The following is a 21,077-nucleotide window of genomic DNA, read 5'->3' as shown; positions in this document are numbered from 1 at the left end:
CAAGACAACGTGCAACCTTGCCTTGCTAACTTGGAATATTGCAGGTTGGCAAAAGAGGGTCTCTGACCAATCTTTTGCTAAATATATCCAGAGACATGACATTGCGTTTCTTCAGGAGACTTGGAGCACAAGTGAAGTGGAGTTAAATGGTTTTTCTGCGTTCTCCCTCCCAGGTCTTTTAAGTACTAGAGGGGGGCGAGTTAAAGGTGGGTTAGTTACTTTAATCTCAACAAGGCTAAGGGCCACATTTAAAAAACTAGACCCACTAGACCATCTGGCCACAGCTGTGCAAGTACAGTGGAGAACCCACAGCTGGCTGCTGATTAATGTATACCTACCCCCACAAAGAGAGAAAAGATTGATAAGAAATACTTGGGTTCAGTTAGAACAGTATCTTGACAAACTACTAAATCAATTTCCTGATGCCTCTGTAGTGATGGCAGGCGACCTAAATGCCAGAACTGGACAATCTGATGAGGCTTTGTTTGCCCATTTCCACGAAACAGTCCCCATTATAGAGGAAACCCATCCAATACCAGCTAGAATATCAAAGGATAAAGGCTGCAATTATGCCGGCTTATGCCTACTACACTTGGTCAATAAGTTGGACCTGGTTATATTAAATGGCCGTACAGAGGGGGAGAAGGTCGGAGAATTCACATTTATATCTAACAATGGCGCCTCCACAATTGATTATATAATCGTGTCGTATGATCTTCAAAACAAAGTTCTGGAATGTAAAGTGGAGGAGCGCTTAGACAGTGATCATCTGCCATTAAGTGCACTCGTAGATGCGGGAAAGGATTTATCCTGCGCTGAAAAAATCGAGCATTCGAGCCCTACAGCTTTGGAGCTCAGATATTCGCGCATTAGATGGACAGATGAACTGCATAAGGAAATTTCAAGTAGGCTATGCTCAAAGGAATTCCTCATTAAGAGAGAAAACCTTATAACTTCCTCAAGCCATGAATTAAAGATAAATTTATTTCAGGAGTTAATTCTACTCCTTCAAGATCCCCTGAAGGAAAAAAGGAACAGGCCAAGTAGGCAATCCTCAGTATATAAAAACTCCAAACCCTGGTTTGATCAAGAATGTCAGGATATGAAGCTAAATTTACTGAAAAAATACAAGAATTATAGATCTGCCAATTTACCCCAACTCCCCACGGGCTGGTTTGAAGATAAACGGAATTATAAAATTTTGATCAAAAACAAAAAACTCCTGGCACAGAAAAGAGAATGGAAATGCCTAATAGATGCATCCAGAGAGAGAGATTCGGCCACCTTCTGGAGACTGGTAGCAAATGGAGTGCGACCTACTTCCTCAGAAGTGGAGTATACTATACCTGCAGGGACTTGGGAGGCATTTTTCCAATCTTCATATTCAGCTCTGCCTTTGACTCAGCCACTAATACAGTGTGCGGCAGGTGATGAGTGGCCTCCGGTGTCGGTCGCGGAGATTAGGAGGCTTATTCAGGCACTCAAACACAGAAAAGCCCCGGGAGCAGATAACATCTCTCCTGAACTTCTCAAAGCCAATATTGACTGGTGGGCCCCAGTCCTTGCCACCCTTTTCACCAGCATAGATCAAACAGCAATAATACCAGAGGACTGGGGATTGGCAATCATCGTTCCCATATTCAAGAAAGGCTGCAAACTTGATCCAGCCAATTACAGACCAATCAGTCTCTTAAGCATCATCAGCAAACTTTATGCAACTCACTTACGTGAAAAGTTTGCGGACTGGCTGGAACAGGAGCACATCCTAAAGGAAGCCCAGGCTGGTTTCAGGGCACATAGATCAACTCTAGACCAAGGATTGGTATTGCAACATCTAGTGGAGAAATATACCTCAAAGAAAGGAGGCTCTCTCTATGTAGCCTTTATAGATTTTAAATCAGCCTTCGACTCGATACCCCGGCACAGACTTTGGGAAAAACTAAATGTCACAAACATTGATAGACGTCTTTTGCTTCTTATCCGTAGACTACATGAAAACACTCGGATCCGTGTTAGATGCGACCGTTATGGGAACCTATCAAAGGAAATCCAAAGTTCCCATGGTGTCAAGCAAGGCTGTGTTCTTGCTCCTATTCTTTTTAACTTCTATATAAACTCCTTAGTCGGAAAGATGGAGGAAGCAAGCACTCATTCCCCAAATCTAAATAATACACCAATCCCGGTCCTTTTGTACGCGGATGATGTGGCACTTATTTCCTTCTCTTGTGTGGGTCTAAGAAAGCTTTTACGAGCTCTTACAGAGTATTGCGAAGCTGAACACCTAATAGTAAATTACACTAAATCAAAAATTATGGTGTTCTCCAAGAGAAAACTCCGACATAAATGGAAAATTAATAACCAACCTATTGAGCAAGTAACATCTTTTAGATATCTTGGAATAATTTTTGATGAGAAGGGATCCTGGTGCCATCAGATTAAGAATTCCATTGTAAATGCGCAAAGATCTTCCAGAGCTATTATAAGATTCTTTTACAGAAAAGGAGGTCAATATGTCCCTGCTGCCTCCCAGGTCTTTGTTGCAAAAATACTTCCACAATTGATGTATGGCACCCAGATATTTAATTGTCAAAAACTCAAGTCCCTGGAATCTGTACAAACTAAATTTTATCGTTCCCTACTAGGGTTACCTACCTGTGTCTCTAACACTGCCATTAGGCTGGAGGTTGGCCAACTCCCTATTAATGCCAGGATATGGATCTTGAAGATTCACTTCTGGCTAAAACTCATATTTTTCCCAGTGGGAGTGGCTCCATTGACTCTACTAGACCCGTTCCAGTCTAAATGGAGATTGTCGCTTTATGAAAAATTGAGGGGCCTGGGGCTTTCCTCACAAGAACTCATAGCCTCAGGCTTTGAAAAGGCTAAAATGATGGTGAGCCAGCGAATAGGAGATGTAGAGCTTCAGGACCATATGAGCAAGATAGATAAATATCCAGCTATCCAAGATTATGGAAAAGGATTTAATCTAACCCCATATTTGCTGGACCTACAAATCGCAAAATATAGGCGGGCGTTTACCCTTACCAGATTTGATGTATTGCCATCTGCCTTACTAAAGGGCAGATACGAGGGCACACCCTATGCTGAACGAGTTTGCCCATGTGGTCTGAAGGAGGTGGAAACGGCTTCACATGTGCTGTTACACTGCGACCTTTACGGGGATATCAGGTTACTGTTTATCTCCCCTATCGTTCAGAAATTTCCAGGTCGATCTGAATCTCAGCGGCTGAAAATCCTACTAGGAGATAAAAACCCAGAAGTAACACTGAAAGTGGCCAAGTTTTCTGCGGCCGCGATCAAGCGGAGGGCATTAGCTGTAAAAAAGTAAAAGATCTGACCCCTGGATAAGCCCCCCCTTTTTTTAAGCCCATACATATACTGTAGTGCATATATGAGTATGTATATGTGTGTGTGTGTATATGTGTATTGTTTTTATGTATAATTTTACAACTTTTAATTGACACCATCACTCCCTTGTAAACTATCGCTGCCTTTTATGTTTTTCTTTTCTTCTGGTCTATGACCGTAATAAACTATTCATTCATTCATTCATTCATTCATTCTGCTCTTTCCTTGTCTTTCATCACAGCTTTGGTGCTGGGAATCTTCATTATGCACAGGGACACTCCCATAGTCAAAGCCAACAACCGGAGCCTCACCTACCTTCTCCTTCTCTCCCTCCTTCTCTCCTTTCTTTGTGTTTTGCTATTCATTGGCCAGCCTGAAAGTCTCACCTGTCTTCTTCAACAAACTGCATTTGGCATAATCTTTTCAGTGGCAATTTCTTGTGTGTTGGCCAAAACCATCATTGTCGTTCTGGCTTTCATGGCCACCAAACCAGGGAGCAGGATGAGGATGTGGGCAGGAAGAAGACTGTCCATTTCCATTGTTCTTTCCTGCTTCCTTACACAAGTCGCCATTTGCATTGTGTGGCTGGCAATATCTCCTCCGTTCCCAGATTTAGACATGCATTCAGTGACCAAAGAGATTGTATTGCAATGTAATGAAGGATCGTCCTTCATGTTCTATTGTGCTCTGGGCTTTATGGGCTTCCTGGCCATGTTCAGCTTCATCATGGCATTCCTAGCCCGGAAGTTGCCTGACAGTTTCAATGAAGCCAAGTTCATCACCTTCAGCATGTTGGTCTTTTGTAGCGTTTGGCTTTCCTTTGTCCCAACGTACTTGAGCACCAAAGGAAAATACGTGGTGGCTGTCAAGATCTTCTCCATCTTGGCCTCCAGCTTTGGGATACTTGGCTGCATATTTTCCCCAAAATGTTATATTATTATACTGAGGCCTGAGTTGAATAACAAGGAGCAGTTAAGAAGAAGGAATCACTGAAGCCACTAAAATTCTATGACTTTAGAAAAGCCATGAATAAACTTTTGGACTTGGTTCATTTTGAGATGTCTTCCTGTTTTCTTTGTTGTAAGACACTTGGAGCCTGATTGTTTTTGTAGAAGAGCAGCGTACAAATAAAATTATGACTGACTGAATGATCATACTTTCTACACGTCTTCCCAGGACAGAAGTTATGGTAACCAGTCTATAATTTTCAGGACCTTAAGGCCTGAATAATAATAATAATAATAATAATAATAATAATAATAATAATAATAATAATAATAATAATAACTTTTATTTATATCCCGCCCTCCCCAGCCAAAGTCAGGCTCAGGGCGGCTGACATCAGATACCGTATTTTTTTGCACCATAACACTCACTTTTTTCCTCCTAGAAAGTAAGGGGAAATGTCTGTGCATGTTATGGAGGGAATGCCTACGGGTGGCGGGGGGGATCTGTTGCAGTCATGAGCAGAGGATCCATGGTTCCCCTTCCTTCCCTCCTCCGTGGCTCGCTTTGAAACAGCAAAGTGGGAGAAGAGCCCCTGAGTGGGGAGGAGAGAGGGACAGAGAGCCTGCTTCTTTAAAGGAGCAAAGCGGGAGAGGAGAGGAGCCGTAAGCGGCTCCTGTCCGGTTGGTTCCTTTAAAGGAAGCAGGCTCTCTGTCCCTCTCTCCTCCCCACTCAGCTCGCTACATAGCAGCAAAGTTTTTCAGCTCGCTAAGCCGAGGATGAGCGGGGAGGAGGAAGAAAAGCAGAGCCTGCTTGCTTTAAAGGAGCGAAGTGGGAGAGGAGAGGAGCCTTCTCCCCTTATACCCCTCCTCTTCTTCATTATTAGCAGCATCCTTCTCCACCCACCCCACACATGCTTCTTGTCCCTTGAGTGCTTTTCCTTCCCTCCCCACTTAAAACGTGGTTACAAAGCACGGATCCACATGGATCCTCAGGATTTTTGCACTGGGTCACCCCAAATTCACCATCAGATCACATAGCATGTCCATGGCTACATCTTGCACCAAAAAAATCACGCACCCACTGTTGCCTGGGGCCGCAGTGGTGCAAAAACGTGGTTACAAAGCATGGATCCACATGGATCCTCAGGATTTTTGCATTGGGCTACTCCAAACTCACTGTCAGATCACGTCTGTGGCCGCAGCATCAACCACAAAAATCATACATCCACTGTTTCGTTTAGAATATTTTTTTTCTTGTTTTCCTCCTCTAAAAACTACGTGCATGTTATGGTCGGGTGCGTGTTATAGAGCGAAAAATACGGTATATAACATTAGTATAAAATCAAACAATAACTAAATTACCTCCTAAAAACAGGTCAAAATCACATTAAAGTCTAATTAGATGGCTTTCCGCAAGGTTAGGGTTGGGAACAGTAAATGTTCATCTGGCCCAACTGTTTACGCTGTTCTTATATGGACCTGTGAGAATGGTGAGAGGCCTCTTTCATATTAGTTCTTATACAAAAAGAAAAGGGGAGTCAGGCTGAGCCCTGACCAAAGGCCTGGCAGAACAACTCCATCTTGCAGGTCCTGCGGAAATGTGATGGGATGATTAGCTGCTTGTGCGTAAAATCGTGCTCCCTCAGAGTTTGTGCCACTCCACAAACCTCTGTGTGTGACAGAGCTCCACAAACATGTCTGCCCTAGTCACTCGTAGATTCCGACAGTGGTTGTTTTCGGAATCGTCTCCAACATAAGAGCTCCTTAACGGAAACCCGCCTTCTGGACTCACGGCGTGACAGTTTCCGGCGAGGCGTGGGTCTCCCTATGGGAGCTTCAGATACCTCCCCACTGTTCTCGCTGGAAGCGTCTCTGAGCCCTCCCTCCTGCTCGCATTCCCTCAGAGATCCACTCCTCCCCCTGCTGGTTCCTGCTTCAGCTGTTGAGTCTCTTTCTTCCTCCCTGAGCCCCTCCACCACCTGTTCCTCCGATGGCAGTTCCCTGACATCCACCTCCCCTCCAGGGCCCCCCTCACCCCTCCCATTTCCTCTCCTCTGGGAGGTGAAGAAGTAAAACCCCGAAAAGAATCTCCTTCATCTTCAGACGTCTCGAACAATTCCCTCCATCGATCGCCGTCCTGGCTCGCTGAATCCTCCTCCTCCTCGGAATCTGTGAACCCCTCCAACTCCTCTTCTTCGTCGGTGGTGGCAAAGTATTCCCTCCGGAACCTCGCCACTGGCTGAGGTTTATGTGGGAACCTCTGATGAAACGTTTCTATTAAAACTTCGTCCTTGACATCCTCTGCCCTAACCCAGGTGTTTTCCGACTCCGGTTCCCCTTCCCACCTTACCAAATACTCTACTTGATCTCCCTTCCACCTGGAATCGAGGATCTCCGCTACATTGTAGCTTTGTTCCCTTTCCTCCATTGCTGGTCCCCGAGTGACCCTCCCTTCTCTGTCCCCTTTATACAGTGACAGCAATGACCTGTGGAAAACTGGGTGCAGCTTCATGTGGTTCGGTAACCGGAGTCTGAAAGCCACTGGATTGACCTGTTGTGTGATTTCAAATGGGCCCAGTCTTTTGGGTCTTAACTTCTTACAACCCCCTTTGAAGGGTAACCCTTGGGTTGACAGCCACACTTGGTCCCCCACCCTAATGGTTTCACCTTCTCTCCTGTGTTTGTCTGCCTGCCTCTTATATTCCTCCTTGGCCCTGTCTAAGTTAAGTTGGAGCTGGCGATGGATAGCTTCCATTTCTTCTACGAACTGTTCGGCAGCTGGAACGCTCCATCTCTCCCCTTCCCCCCCTGGGAAAGCCCTGGGATGGCACCCGTAATTTGCCAAAAAGGGGCTCATCCCCGTGGACACGTTCTCCGCATTGTTGTAGGCAAATTCCGCCAATGCCAACTTCTCCACCCAATCATTCTCTCTGTCATTGACGTAACACCTCAAATATTGTTGGAGGATGCCATTGGCTCTTTCCGCCTGCCCATTGGTTTCAGGATGCCGGGCAGTCGAGAAATTTACCTCTACATGCAGTAAGCTCATGAGCTTCCTCCAGAACCTGGAAGTAAATTGTTTCCCCCGGTCTGAAACCACCCTCAAGGGGGCGCCATGCAACCTAAACACATTTTCTACAAACAATTTAGCGGTTTCTTCTGCCGTGACCGCATGCGAGCAGGCTATAAAGTGTGCCATTTTGGTTAACAGGTCTACCACAACCATGATGGCTGTTTTCCCTCTGGACCTTGGCAGATCAGTCATGAAATCTATAGCCACTGCTTCCCATGGTCTTTCTGGTGTGGGTAGCGGTTCTAATAACCCTGCCGGCGCCCGCCTTTCCCCTTTGGCTCGCTGGCATTGGTCACAACTCCTCACATACTCCCGCACGTCTTCCCTGACCTTAGGCCACCAAAATTCCCTGGTCACCAGCCACATGGTTCTGTGTTGCCCAAAATGCCCCGCTGTGGGGCTATCGTGCAGCTGCTTGAGTACCTTCCCCCTCAACTCTCCTTCAGGTATATATAACGCTCCCTTGTAGTACAACGCCCCGTTTCTCTCCTCAAAACCTCCGGGTTTATCTCCCTCCCTCCTGAGTCCCCTGAGTTTGTCCTGTGCGTATTCATCGTTCTCCGTTCCCTCTACCAGTTCTCTTTGCCCCACCAATGCCGCCCCACACACCCAGCGGTCCTCTGGAATGACATGTCTCTCTTCGGGTGCTCCCTCCCCCTCCAAATATTCAGGTTTACGTGAGAGAGCGTCCGCCCTAACGTTCTCTGGGCCTGGCACATAACAAATCTCAAAGTTAAATCTGGAGAACTCCTGGGCCCATCTCAACTGCCGTTGGTTGAGCACTCGTGCCGTTCTCCAATACTCTAGGTTCTTGTGGTCAGTGCACACTTGCACCTTATGTTGTGCGCCAATTAGCAGGTGCCTCCATCTCCGAAAAGCCTCATGGATAGCAAGAAGTTCTCGATCGTACACCGTGTAGTTCCTCTCGGATTTGTTCAGTTTTCACGAAAAAAAAGCACACGGTCTCCACTCTGACTCCTCCCCCCCTGGCTGCAGGAGAAGCACCGCCCCAATGGCTCTGTCTGATGCGTCTGTTTCGACTCTCATCTTTTTTTGTAAATCCACATGCAGAAGTTGTTCTTCAGAGGCGAAGGCCCTTTTTAGCTCCTCAAAAGCTCGCTCCGCCTCCTCAGTCCAAACAAATTTCTTCTTACTGCTGAGACAGTCCGTTATGGGCGCCGTCAGGTGGGCAAAGTTTCGGATGAATTTACGGTAAAAGTTCCCAAACCCTAGGAACCTCTGCACATCCTTCTTTGTTTTGGGAGTTTTCCATTCCAGCACTGCCTGGACCTTGCCGGGATCCATAGCCAATCCCTTGTCTGACAGGCGGTACCCCAGGAACTCCACCTCCTTGGTATGAAACTGACACTTCTCCAGTTTCACCCACAGCCGGTTGTCTAGCAGCCTGCGCAACACTTCTCTGACGTCTCTCACATGCTGCTCCTCATTCTCAGAATACACCAACACGTCATCCAGGAAGGCCACACAATTCTTGTAAAGCAAAGGCCCTAGTACGTGGTTCATCAGCGATTGAAAGCAAGCTGAGCCTGCTTGTAATCCAAATGGCATAACGAGATATTCAAATGCCCCCAAAGGGGTGAACATGGTGGTTTTCCATTCATCCCCTTTCCTTATACGTATCAGATTGTACGCCCCCCTTAGGTCCAGCTTGGTAAAAATCTTTCCCTTCCGCACCCTGTTCAAAATGTCATCTATTCTAGGCATGGGAAAGGCCAATGGTTCTGACACTGCGTTTAAGGCCCTAAAATCACACACAAGTCTCGGCTTGTCCGTGTTTTTTTTATCCACAAAAAACACTGGACTCCCTCCCACTGCCCTTGACTCTCTGATGAAACCCCGCTTCAGGTTCTTGTCAATGAATTCTCGTAACTCCTGCATTTCTCTGTCTGACATGGCATACAACTTGCCTACAGGGAGCTGTGCCCCAGGGAGTAAATTGATTTGACAATCAAAGGGTCTATGCGGGGGTAGTTGGTCAGCTTCCCTTTCGCTGAACACGTCGCTGAGATCTGCGTGTTGTTGTGGTACCTTCACTTTCTCCGTTACTTCCGTCCCTGCTAGGGTAGCTTGGGCTCCTGCTGAACCCTTTCCCTCCCTGCAGTGTTCTAAACAATGTGCGGAACCAAAGGAAACCACTCTCTGATGCCAGCCCACCAGTGGATCATGTAACGCCAGCCAGCTCATCCCCAAAATAATGGGAGCCCCTCCCAAGGTAGCCACATTAAACGCTATCAGTTCCGTGTGCCTTGCCACCTTCATTGTCATTGGGACGGTCTGCAAGCTGACTTCCCCTCCCAACAGCTCCCTGCCATCGATCGTGGTCACCTGTAGGGGGTTGCTTAAAGGGATCGTCTGTATCTGGTGTTCAGCTGCAAACTCCTTGCTCATGAAATTGCAGGAGCTGCCTGAGTCCAACAGCGCCTTAATCTTCAGAGGGTATCCGTTTTGCAACTCTAGTGACACCTCTATCCCTAGGGCAGGTTTGGGGGGTTCTGGCGTGGGCACTTTCACTGCTCTTTGGCCTGGCTGCTGTGCCCCGACGGTGGCAGCCAGGCGTTGGCTTTTACTTGCTCCGATATCTCTTCCACTCCTCCCTCAACAGCTCCCACCATTCCTTGCCATTCCTTCCTCTGGGGGCAGACTCTGGCAAAGTGACCTGGCTGTTGGCAGAGATAGCATTTCCGGGCGCCTTTTCCCTCCTTCCTACCCCCTTCGCTGGGCTTTGAAACTGCGCGCACGTGCGCTGTTCAGATTTCCATCGGCTCTGCCGGCGGGAAAGCTGGCTCAGGAATGTCTGGAATGCGGAACTCCTTCCAACGTTCCCCTTTACCTTCCCGCCTCTCCAAGGCTCTTGCCTCCTGGCGCGCTCCTATGGTCAGCGCAGATTTGGTCAGCTGATCCATAGACACCGCCCTGGGGCTCCGGGACAGTTCGTCTTTCACAGCCGAAGAAAGACCTTCTTCAAATAGCATCTGAATGGGTGCCGCCGATAAATCCCACCCCAATCTGTGAACCAGCATGGTAAACTCAGTCCAGTACTCACGGACAGATCTGCTCCCCTGCTTGCAAGCCATTAGCTGTCTGCGCACCACTCCCTCCTCAATCTCGCTGGAAAACATGATATCCATTGCACGAAAGAACTTCATGGTGTCCTTTAGGACGTCATTGTGCGTTGCCATCAGGGGTCTAACCCAGTCCCTCGCCCCCCGCTCAAGATGCCCAATCACGAAAGCAACTCGCGATTCCTCATCAGGGAATTCATCAAACTGCACATTAAGGGCATATTGCATCTCTGTCCTAAAGGCATGGTAGTCCTTGGGGTCCCCCCCAAACTTCTGCACCAATCCTGGTACCTTTCTGGTGAACTGGGTGGCTCTCCCCTTCTTGTCTGCATCCTGAGCCCTTCTCTCCTCAAGCCTCGCCGTTTGCAGCGCAAGTTGGATTTCCAACGCTCGGTACCTTTCTTCCAAGCTTGGACCAGCTCCAACCCCTGCTCCTTCGGTTCCGGCTGGGTCGCTCATGATGCCTGCTCCTGCACAAACAGCTTACAAAGACTGTCGGAATGCTGTGATGGGATGATTAGCTGCTTGTGCGTAAAATCGTGCTCCCTCAGAGTTTGTGCCACTCCACAAACCTCTGTGTGTGACAGAGCTCCACAAACATGTCTGCCCTAGTCACTCGTAGATTCCGACAGTGGTTGTTTTCGGAATCGTCTCCAACATAAGAGCTCCTTAACGGAAACCCGCCTTCTGGACTCACGGCGTGACAGTTTCCGGCGAGGCGTGGGTCTCCCTATGGGAGCTTCAGATACCTCCCCACTGTTCTCGCTGGAAGCGTCTCTGAGCCCTCCCTCCTGCTCGCATTCCCTCAGAGATCCACTCCTCCCCCTGCTGGTTCCTGCTTCAGCTGTTGAGTCTCTTTCTTCCTCCCTGAGCCCCTCCACCACCTGTTCCTCCGATGGCAGTTCCCTGACAGGAAAGATGTCAAATCCCACAGGGCCCTTATCTCTTGTGACAGAGCACTCCACCAGGCTGGGGTTGAAGAAGTCAAACTCTACTTAAGTAAGCTTGGAAGTTTCTACAGTGCATCACTGGGCAGGCAATGAATAGTCTCCGGCAGACCTTACAAGGTGGGCAACCTCTGGCATGGGAAGAGGTGGAGAGTCTGCTGAGTTGCTGAGTTGATCCTTTGCTCTCTAGGCGTCTCATTACAAATGAACAGAAGTCAGGACTGCAGAGGATACAAACTTAGGGCTGATTCTCAAGGATATTAAACTCCCGCCACACACAATATTTTTTCAAGGGGATTTCAAACATCATATTATTAATAGGGAATCTTTTGAAACTTTTCTGCTACTTTTGAACTCTGGAAAATACCCACAAAATACTCTCATTCTCACCTTTCATATAGACCTCTGAGACCTGCACAGAGCAAGCAGCCAAACTTCACTTTCAAGTATAATGCACCTAGCATGTTATTTGCTTAATGGTCTCTGTTTGTGCAAAGCTGAGAATATAAACATCATCTGCCCCTAACTACTATAGTTACATCCATCTAGTTTCTTGCTACAAATTGCATCATCTGGGCCCATTAATTCCCATAACACAACTAGGTGATGACATAAACTGGATGATTGCAGCCATCACATCTAAGTGCCTGTAAACCATAATAATGTGATCATCGCCCTTGTAATTATTAACATAAGAACAGAAGACACTTCTCCCCATATAAAGGGACTATGGGCTGCATTATTATTAATGAAAATAGGAGGATCCTACTAATATCCCTTGTACATTTCCAAGGTATGATGAGATAGCCAGCGCTTGGTCCGTCTCATAAGAGAGACTTTATCCTGCACCATCTGAGCCACAAATCAGCCCCTAGTGTCTCCTTAAGTCAGGCTGTGCAGGCTTCAGTACAGGACTCAGCAAAGGAGAATGTGGAGGTGGGAGAATTTATGTACAAGAAGAATTATTTCATGCCAGATAGTTGGATTTGTACTATGGCTACCAGTGCTTTTGCCTCAGGTGACATGCAAGATTCCTAACATTGAATGCAGCATCAGTAATCCCCTTCCTATTCTTCACAAGTACCACCAGCCAGGAGACCTCATCATTGCTGGTATTATGTCTCAGATCTACATATTCTTCAACTCAATAGACTTCAAAGAATGTCCTTCTAGTGACCTCTTTGATGACATTGTGTAAGATTTGTTTTCTAAAATCCTCTGGCACCTCATATTTATTATATTTTCCCTGGAAGAGCCAGGCCCATAGATCAGTGTTAGATCCAGTGAATGGGAGAAGAATGGCAGCTCAACTTTCCCGGCCTTTGTCAAATAATTGCATCATACCTGTAGCCAAGCCACATTAATCATCACCTTCCTTTTGTCTTTTTAGTTGTGGCAGCCATGAATCTAACATCCCAAGCCTATTTCCCTCAGCAGCTTAAGCAGCAATTCAAAGCCAGGATCTGCAAGGTGGACCAGCCTGGGCTCAGCCGGCTGAAACCCCTCATCCCAGATCAGAGAGAGATATAGTGATGGAAGTCTCCCATTCCAGCTGATTGGGAGCTCACCTGGCTCATACAAGGCCAAAACGGGAGATGTTCCAGGTGCATGGCAGTGTTGGTGCAGGTGGAGATCTATTCCATACTCCATTGGGTTTCCTTCAAATGACCTAGCATCCCAGTGGAAGCAACCTTAGCAAAAGGGATTGTGTAAGTCAAACTCTCTTTTTTAAAAGGGCTTAGTCCCCCAGTTTAGGGCTGGAATCTGTGTGTGCTAATGTTCCTCCAGATTTCCCTAGACTGAGATAGATTGATCTGTAAAATATTATTAGCTCAGCTGAAGTGTAGCAGATGTCCCATCCAGAAGGAAACGCACTGTGGCACAGCATGTACATAACTATCATTTCAGGATCATGACACAGCTCTACCAGCACATCCTGGCATTAGTATTTGCTGTAAAGGAGATCAATGTAAACCCCCAAATCTTACCCAACCTCACCCTGGGCTTCCACATCTATAACAGTCAGTTCAGCCCAAGCTGGACCTATCGTGTCTCCTTGGAACTCCTCTCTACATATGGAAGATACATCCCCAACTACAAGTGTGACCTCCAGAATAACCCCGTAGCAGTCATTGGAGGCTCTAACTCTGAAGTCTGTCTCCACATGGCAACTATACTGAGCATCTACAAGATTCCACAGGTAAAATTCTCCCAGAGCACCTCTCATGATGTCAAACTACCCAGACCATTGGGTCTTCTTTTGAGGCGAAGGCATTGCACTTTGCAAGTTCTGGTGATCAGCTGTACCTTTACAACTGTCACTGTGTTTGTCCTTTTTCATTTGTTTTCCCTTTGCTCTTTCCCCTTATTGCTTAATATATAATAACTGCCATGGAAAGAAATGGTGAATAAATATTTGTGTCTAATTGTGCTGATCTATGCTTGAAGTAAACTGGCTGAGGGACTACAGTAAATATACCAGTGTGGTGTCCTTCAGATGTGATTGAAATTCAACTTTCATTAGCCCCAGACAGCGTGGTCAGTGCTCATAGATTATGGGAGTTCTAATCCAACAACAGAATATGGTGGAAGCCCTGCTATGCCAGTGAATGTAAGACATGGCACAACCACGAAAGGCAAATGTGTGCAATTGTTTGAGTAGACTGGCACAACCCTCTTTTTTCAGTTTATACTTTCTGCCACTATAGTTTCACAAGTGAGGACAAAGTGAATTCCTTTGCTAGGATAGTTGGTTTAGAGCAGAGCTTTCCAAACTGTGTGTCACAACACGTTAGTGTGTCACTGTGTCTCATGAATGCTCCCCATACTCCTCCCACGGATGGAAAAGGGTTAGTTTAACCTCCGGTTTGCTAGTAAAATTGAATTACTAGGTCATGAAACGATGCATCTCTTAAAAAGTGTGTCACCAACATGAAAAGTTTGGAAAGCTCTGGTTTAGAGAATTGGTCAGCATATTTGTACCTTTGAATCCCACCACTTTCTCTTAAGCTTGAGAAAAACTGAAAAACTCCCAGGTCGTCAGCACTCAACAACAACAGCAACAAATCCGAAATCTAGGTTGGATTTTAACTGCTGCCAGTACAAGTTAAAAAGTAAACCACCTCACCCTTTTTAAAAAGTATCTCATCTCGTCATTTCCTACCTTTCATTTAGCTCATCTATGGCTCTGCTCCAGTGGGGAAAATGAAAACTGAAGCTGCTTTCTACCACCAAATGTTCCCAAATCTAGACCATCAATATGAAGGGATTCTCAAGTTATTGCTACATTTCAGGTGGACATGGACTGGTTTGTTGACTGTGAATGACGAGAATGGAGACAGGTTTATACGGAGCGTGGTTCCAAAATTTATCCTGAGAGGAATCTGCTTTGATTTCATGGAAAGATTTCCCACAATTACATATTCTAGCAGTGTTACAGACGTGGTTACAGATGCGCTCAAGACATTTAATATTGCCATGAGAAGTACTGTCAATGTGTTGCTCATTCATGGTGAAATTGATTCCATGACAGTTTTGAGAGCATTTCCTGAAATGTCAGAATATGAAGGTATACCAATGAAGGCTAAAGGGAAAGTTTGGATCATGACAGTCCAGATGGATTTCACATCACTTCCTTTTCAAAGAGATAAGGACATTGACTTCCTCCATGGTGCTCTATCCTTCACAATTCACTCAAAGGAGGTCTTGGGATTCCAGGAATTTTTTCAGACGAGAAATCCCATCTTGGAAAAAGAAGATGGCTTTATGAAGGTATACTGGGAAAAGGCATTTGCGTGTGATTTCCCTGACTCTGGGGAAAATATGCAGGATGGCAAAATTTGCACAGGGGAGGAGAAGCTGGAGACTCTTCCGGGGTCTATTTTTCAAGCGAGTATGACTGGCCACAGCTACAGCATCTACAATGCAGTCTATGCTGTGGCACATGCCTTGCATGCCGCACATTCATCTCAATTCAAACACAGAGCAATCGTGGGTGGAGGATGGCTGACGTTTTGGAATCAACAGGTGTGGAAGGTAAGATCAGGAGCGCAATATTGCAGGAATGCTCCCCATACCCTTGGAAATAATAAAAAGGGAAGAATCCAGAGGGTTTGAAAAGCTTCTGTTCTCACCAACAGTGGTTAGCATCTCTTTTTCTATATAACAATTTTTATTAATTTTTACATATGTTATCATTACATCACATTATATTTTCATTAACATACTTTTTGGCTGCAATGAGCCTATGACTTCCCTCCTTCTTGACTAGTGGTCTACCACCTTAAATTTTGTTTTTTTGCTATATCCTCTATTCCCTAATCGCGTTATATCTTCCCCTAACTTTTTAACTTACTCAACCTGAATAGGTAATAATTTTGTTTTTATTATTATTAGTGGTTAGCATCTAAAGACCAAATTACATGTATTGTTGAAAACATGATTCACTGTTTTATGAATCTGTTTTGCATCTGTCAGTAGAAGCTGCCAGGGAGCTCAGTGAGGACTCATCCTGAACAGGAGTTTTATTCAATGCCAAATGGCAGCTGCTGCAGAATGTCTTTTGTATGATTGTTTTTCATGAAAAGATGCATCATATAAAATCTTGCTGAAATTAAGCAAATTCCCCAAGCAGTAAAGGTAAAGGTACCCCTGCCCGTATGGGCCAGTCGTGTCCGACTCTACGGTTGCGCGCCCATCTCACTTAAGAGGCCAGGGGACAGCGCTGTCCGGAGACATTTCCGGGTCACGTGGCCAGCATGATGAAGCTGCTCTGGCGAGCCAGCACCAGCGCAGCACACGGAAACACCATTTACCTTCCCGCTATAAAGCGGTACCTATTTATCTACTTGCACTTAGGGGTGCTTTTGAACTGCTAGGTGGGCAGGAGCTGGGACCGAAAGACGGGAGCTCTCCCCACCGCGGGGATTCGAACCGCCGACCATGCAATCAGCAAGCCCTAGGCGCTGAGGTTTTACCCACAGCGCCACCCGCGTCCCTCCCCAAGCAGTAGTAGTAATATAATATACTAAGAAAGCCTATACAGAAGGTCAGTTGTCTGCATTCACTTACCTGAGGACATGAGAAGATCCTACAGGATCAGGCCAATGACCCATCTACTCCAACATCCTCTTCTCACAATGTCCAGCCAGATGCCCATAGGACCTGATTGCAACAGGGCTCACACCAATTTTGATTCCTAGAAAAGAGGCATCCTGCCTTCAGCCATGGAAGCAGAACATGGACGTGGTGGCCAGCAGCCATTGACAGCCTCATCCCCTGTGAATTCTTCAAACCTCTTTAAAAATCCCTTCAGTTGGTGGAGCTTAACCCTCCTTTATTCTAAACAAAAATGTAGTAAGAAGCCTTACTTGTTCATAAGATGTAAAGGCTGCTTGAAAGGCTTTAACCCTTCCTTCTTCCTTTTCTTGTGATGTGTGGTTGTTACGCATTCTTCTTGATGGAATGAAGGTAATGACAAAGAAGATGGTGGAGATGTGGGGCTTTTAGTGCTTGATAACTACAATTGCATCTACTACTAGTCTTTATAAATCCTTTGTTGAAGGACCCATTCCTCATATCCCTCAAGTGGGAAAGCTCATCATCAACCTGTTATATTTGGGGATGCAGGTGGCGCTGTGGTCTAAACCACTGAGCCTCTTGGGCTTGCCGATCAAAAGGTTGGCAGTTCGAGTCCGTGCAACAGGGTGAGCTCCTGTTGCTCTGTCCCAGTTTCTGCCAACCTGGCAGTTCAAAAGCATACCAGTGCAAGTAAATAAATAGGTACTGCTGTGGTGGGAAGGTAAACAGCGTTTGCATGCGCTCCTGCTTCCATAAAGGTGTTTTGTTGTGCCAAAAGCAGTTTAGTCATGCTGGCCACATGACCTGGAAAGCTATCTGTGGACAAACGCCGGCTGACTCGGCCTGAAGTGAAACGAGCGCTACACCCCATAGTCGCTGCACTTAACCATCCAGGGGTCCTTTACCTTTACCTATATAGTTATTAATTCCCCTTCTATTCCCATCCTCTTTCCCCCTCCCGAATTTAGCTCAGCCACTGGGTGAGAAGTAGCGTCTTTAATAATAGTGCTGGGGAAAAAGTTTATTTCAACCAAAATGGAGAACTGGAGTCTGCATTTGATATAATGAACTGGGTGACATTCGCAAACCAGTCCATTCTTCAAGTAAGAGTTGGCGGGATAGACCCACAACCCGCCTTGGGCAAACAGTTCACCATTCATGAGGATGCAATTGTGTGGCCCAGCAGATTTAACCAGGTACAGTTCAGGCCCATTTTTGTGGGCTCTATCTAAAAAGTGTCATGGCAAAACATCTGTCTGTAGTCATCTTCCTTTGCATCTTCATTTACACACTGGCAGGTAGGCTCACACCCTTTGGAGCATGCCACAAACTGTGCCATTGCTAATCGTGTCCGTCATGTTTGCATGTTGCGTGGCAGATGTGAACATGTTTGTTTACATATGCACATGGCTATCTATTTAGAGGGACTTGGTGCAGTGAAGACCCTGCTCATACAGTTGTCCTAACTGCATGGACCACATAAGGCATACAACTCTATGAGAACTAGTGCATGATGCTATTTAGTGCTTTATTGTTCGTTGTGTTTTTACCCTCTTGTACTATTCTTGCATTTTTACTTTATTCTGTATATTGTAAGATGCCTTTAGATTGTTTTGTATCAAAGTGATAAATGAAATAAATAAGTTTAATGGTATGATGAGATGTTTCTAGACACTGCTTTTCTTACATTCCATTCAATATACATAGCAACAAAGGAAGCTGCTTTATAACCAGTCAGACAACTGACCCATCTAGCTCAGTACATTTGACACTGACTGGAAACTGGTCTCTGGGGTTCAAGACCAAGGTCTTTCTGAACCCTAACTGGAGATGCCTCGGATTGAACCCAGGAGCTTCTGCACGCAAAGCAGATATGTTGAGCTATGGCCCTTCCCCTAAGTCAAGAGTGAGGAACCTTCAGCACTCCAGCTCTTTTTCTGAACTGCAACACCCATATTCCAAGCAAGCATTGCCAAGACCTGAAGGTCCCCCACACCTGTCCTAAGGGATGCAGATGTTGGAGTCAGTCTGGGGACACCATGTTTATAGCATATATGTTTCTATGATTTTATGTCCAGGCACTGCCCCTTTCTCTTTGTAATGACAATTGCCATTTGGGTTATAGTCGAACCAAGAAGGAAGGGGAGCCATTCTGCTGCTATGATTGCCTTCCCTGTCCAGAAGGGAAGATCTCAAACCAGAAGGGTAAGTAGTATAATGGAAAACTTTCACATATGACTTAATCTCAAGATGTTTAACTATCTCTTTGCACATGCTGTGTTATTTAATTTTACTTTGAATAGCCTAACTACTGTTGTCTATGCTCTGGTAACCTCTAGGTTAGATTACTGCAATGTGTTATACATAGGACTGCCTCTGAAGATGGTTCAGAAACTTCAGCTAGTGCAGAATTCAGCAGCCAGGTTGCTCAAGGGAACAAGACAGTTTGAGCATATTACACAAATCCTGGTCCAACTGCACTGGTTACCAATTAGTTTCCGGGCCCAATTCATAGTGCTGGTTTTGACCTACAAAGCTTTAAATGGCTCAGGACCGCAATACCTCAAGGACCGCCTCTTCCCATATGAACCTACCTGGACCCTGAGATCATTTTTCGAGGCCCTCCTTCGTGTGCCGCCTCCTCGAGAGGTCTGGAGGGTGGTAACACGAGAACAGGTTTTCTCTGTAGTGGCTCCCCATCTATGCTCCCCCTTTTTTTTACAGAACTGGATGAAATTTCCAGGGATAGTATCCACTTCTGAGTGGAATCCACAACTAGGTTCCACGCCTACTATCTCTGAGTACAGTATCCTGAATATATAATTGCATAAGAAAGACAGAGATATGTTTGTCATACATCTACCAAGAACACATCTTTCTAGGTTTTGTAAAATTAATATTGGCTACCCCAACTAGTGATTATTATTATTCCTTTATTCTTGATTATTCCGCTGGTAACAGGGCTTCCATATTTCAAACCTTATGTTTTCTTTTCCAGACATGGATGACTGTTTGCAATGTCCAGAGGATCAGTTTCCAAATAATGCCCAGGATTCATGCATTCCAAAAGTCATTAGTTTCCTGTCTTATGAAGAAGCTTTGGGGATGACTCTGGCAATATTGTCTCTTTCCTTTTCATTCATTACAGCTTTAGTGCTTGGCATCTTTGTTAAGCACCAGGGCACTCCCATTGTCAAAGCCAACAACCGGAATCTCACCTACACTCTCCTCATGTTCCTCCTGCTCTCCTTCCTTTGTGCTTTGCTGTTCATTGGCCAGCCAAAAACGCTGACATGTCTTCTTCGACAAACTGCTTTTGGCGTTATCTTCACGGCAGCTGTGTCTTGTGTTCTGGCCAAAACCACCATTGTAGTTCTGGCTTTCATGGCCACCATGCCTGGATCCCAAATGAGGAAATGGTTGGGGAAGAGACAGGCTGTTTCCATTGTTCTTGGCTCCTCTCTGATTCAAACCACTATTTGTACGGTGTGGCTCTCAACCTCTACCCCATTCCCAGATTTCAACATGCACTCCGTTGTTAAAGAAATTATACTAGAATGTAATGAGGGCTCAGTCGCCTTGTTTTACTGCGTCTTGGGCTTCATGGGTTTGCTTGCCACTGTCAGCTTCTGTGTTGCTTTCCTAGCCCGTAAGTTGCCTGATAGTTTTAATGAGGCCAAGTTTATCACCTTCAGTATGTTGGTCTTTTGCAGTGTTTGGTTGACCTTTGTCCCAACCTATCTCAGCACAAGGGGGAAATATATGGTTGCCGTGGAGATTTTCTCCATCTTGGCCTCCAGTGCTGGGTTACTGGTTTGTATCTTTTCTCCAAAGCTCTATATCATTCTGTTGAGACCTGAGCTGAACAACAAGGAACAGCTAAGAAGAACAAAACAATGAAATATTCTCAATTATTTGGCCCTGGTCCACTTTAAATTAGCAATGTGTAAGCGACAGGAATTAAGCCAGGGAAAAAGAGAAATAACTAATTATTCCTGTGGCCTTTTGTACTGTGGGGGAGTGTATTGGTTTTGTTATTATGGTATGTATTTTTATGTTTTTATACTGTAAACTGCCCTGTGATCTTCGGATGAAGGGTAGTCTAGCAATCTAATAAAGAAAAATAATACACATGAGCTAAATTGTGCTGTAATTTATTGGACTGAGACCTATGTTACTGTTGCATTCTTTATTATTTATTTAGTTAAGATAAAATGCAATGTGAACTGTGGTTTGGATCTAGACTTAGTTATATTTAGAATAGACTGTTTGAAAGAAATGAAACATAGAATAGTCTCACTGATGTACAATATTTATGTTTAATTGACTTCTCAATATCCAGACAAAAGAAAATATTTGTGAGATACTAGGCTGGATTTAGACTCATAATAGTACTTATCTTCGAGTGAAATAGGCTAAACCACTAAAACTGTCTGGATCAAAACCTTATTTTTTTAATCAACAGAAGCAACTGAATACTTATTGCACTTCCAGAAAAAATAATCCATAATTGTTGCTATAATAGCTTGTGAGTATTTGCTGAGTATTTGCCAGTCTGTTTAAGTTTTGTACTTTGGAA

At 45.4% G+C, this 21,077-nt stretch overlaps 1 protein-coding gene across 1 annotated transcript; it reads left to right on the top strand.

The window, feature by feature from the left end:
• Window positions 1-791: 791 nt before the first annotated feature.
• Window positions 792-20,398, top strand: LOC308575592 (vomeronasal type-2 receptor 26-like; the record flags this gene model as incomplete). The annotated part of the gene is made up of 7 exons (XM_081174343.1): window positions 792-905; window positions 12,501-12,613; window positions 13,328-13,619; window positions 14,594-15,190; window positions 17,467-17,694; window positions 18,577-18,703; window positions 19,497-20,398. The coding sequence occupies 7 exons, from the start codon at window positions 792-794 to the stop codon at window positions 20,396-20,398; spliced, it is 2,373 nt and encodes a 790-aa protein (XP_081030469.1).
• Window positions 20,399-21,077: the final 679 nt, after the last annotated feature.

Source organism: Podarcis bocagei (genome assembly GCF_964188305.1).
Source record: "Podarcis bocagei genome assembly, chromosome: 16".
Lineage (NCBI taxonomy): Eukaryota > Metazoa > Chordata > Lepidosauria > Squamata > Lacertidae > Podarcis > Podarcis bocagei.
Note: the sequence above shows the minus strand (reverse complement) of the source record. Positions and strands in the feature narration are given on the sequence as shown.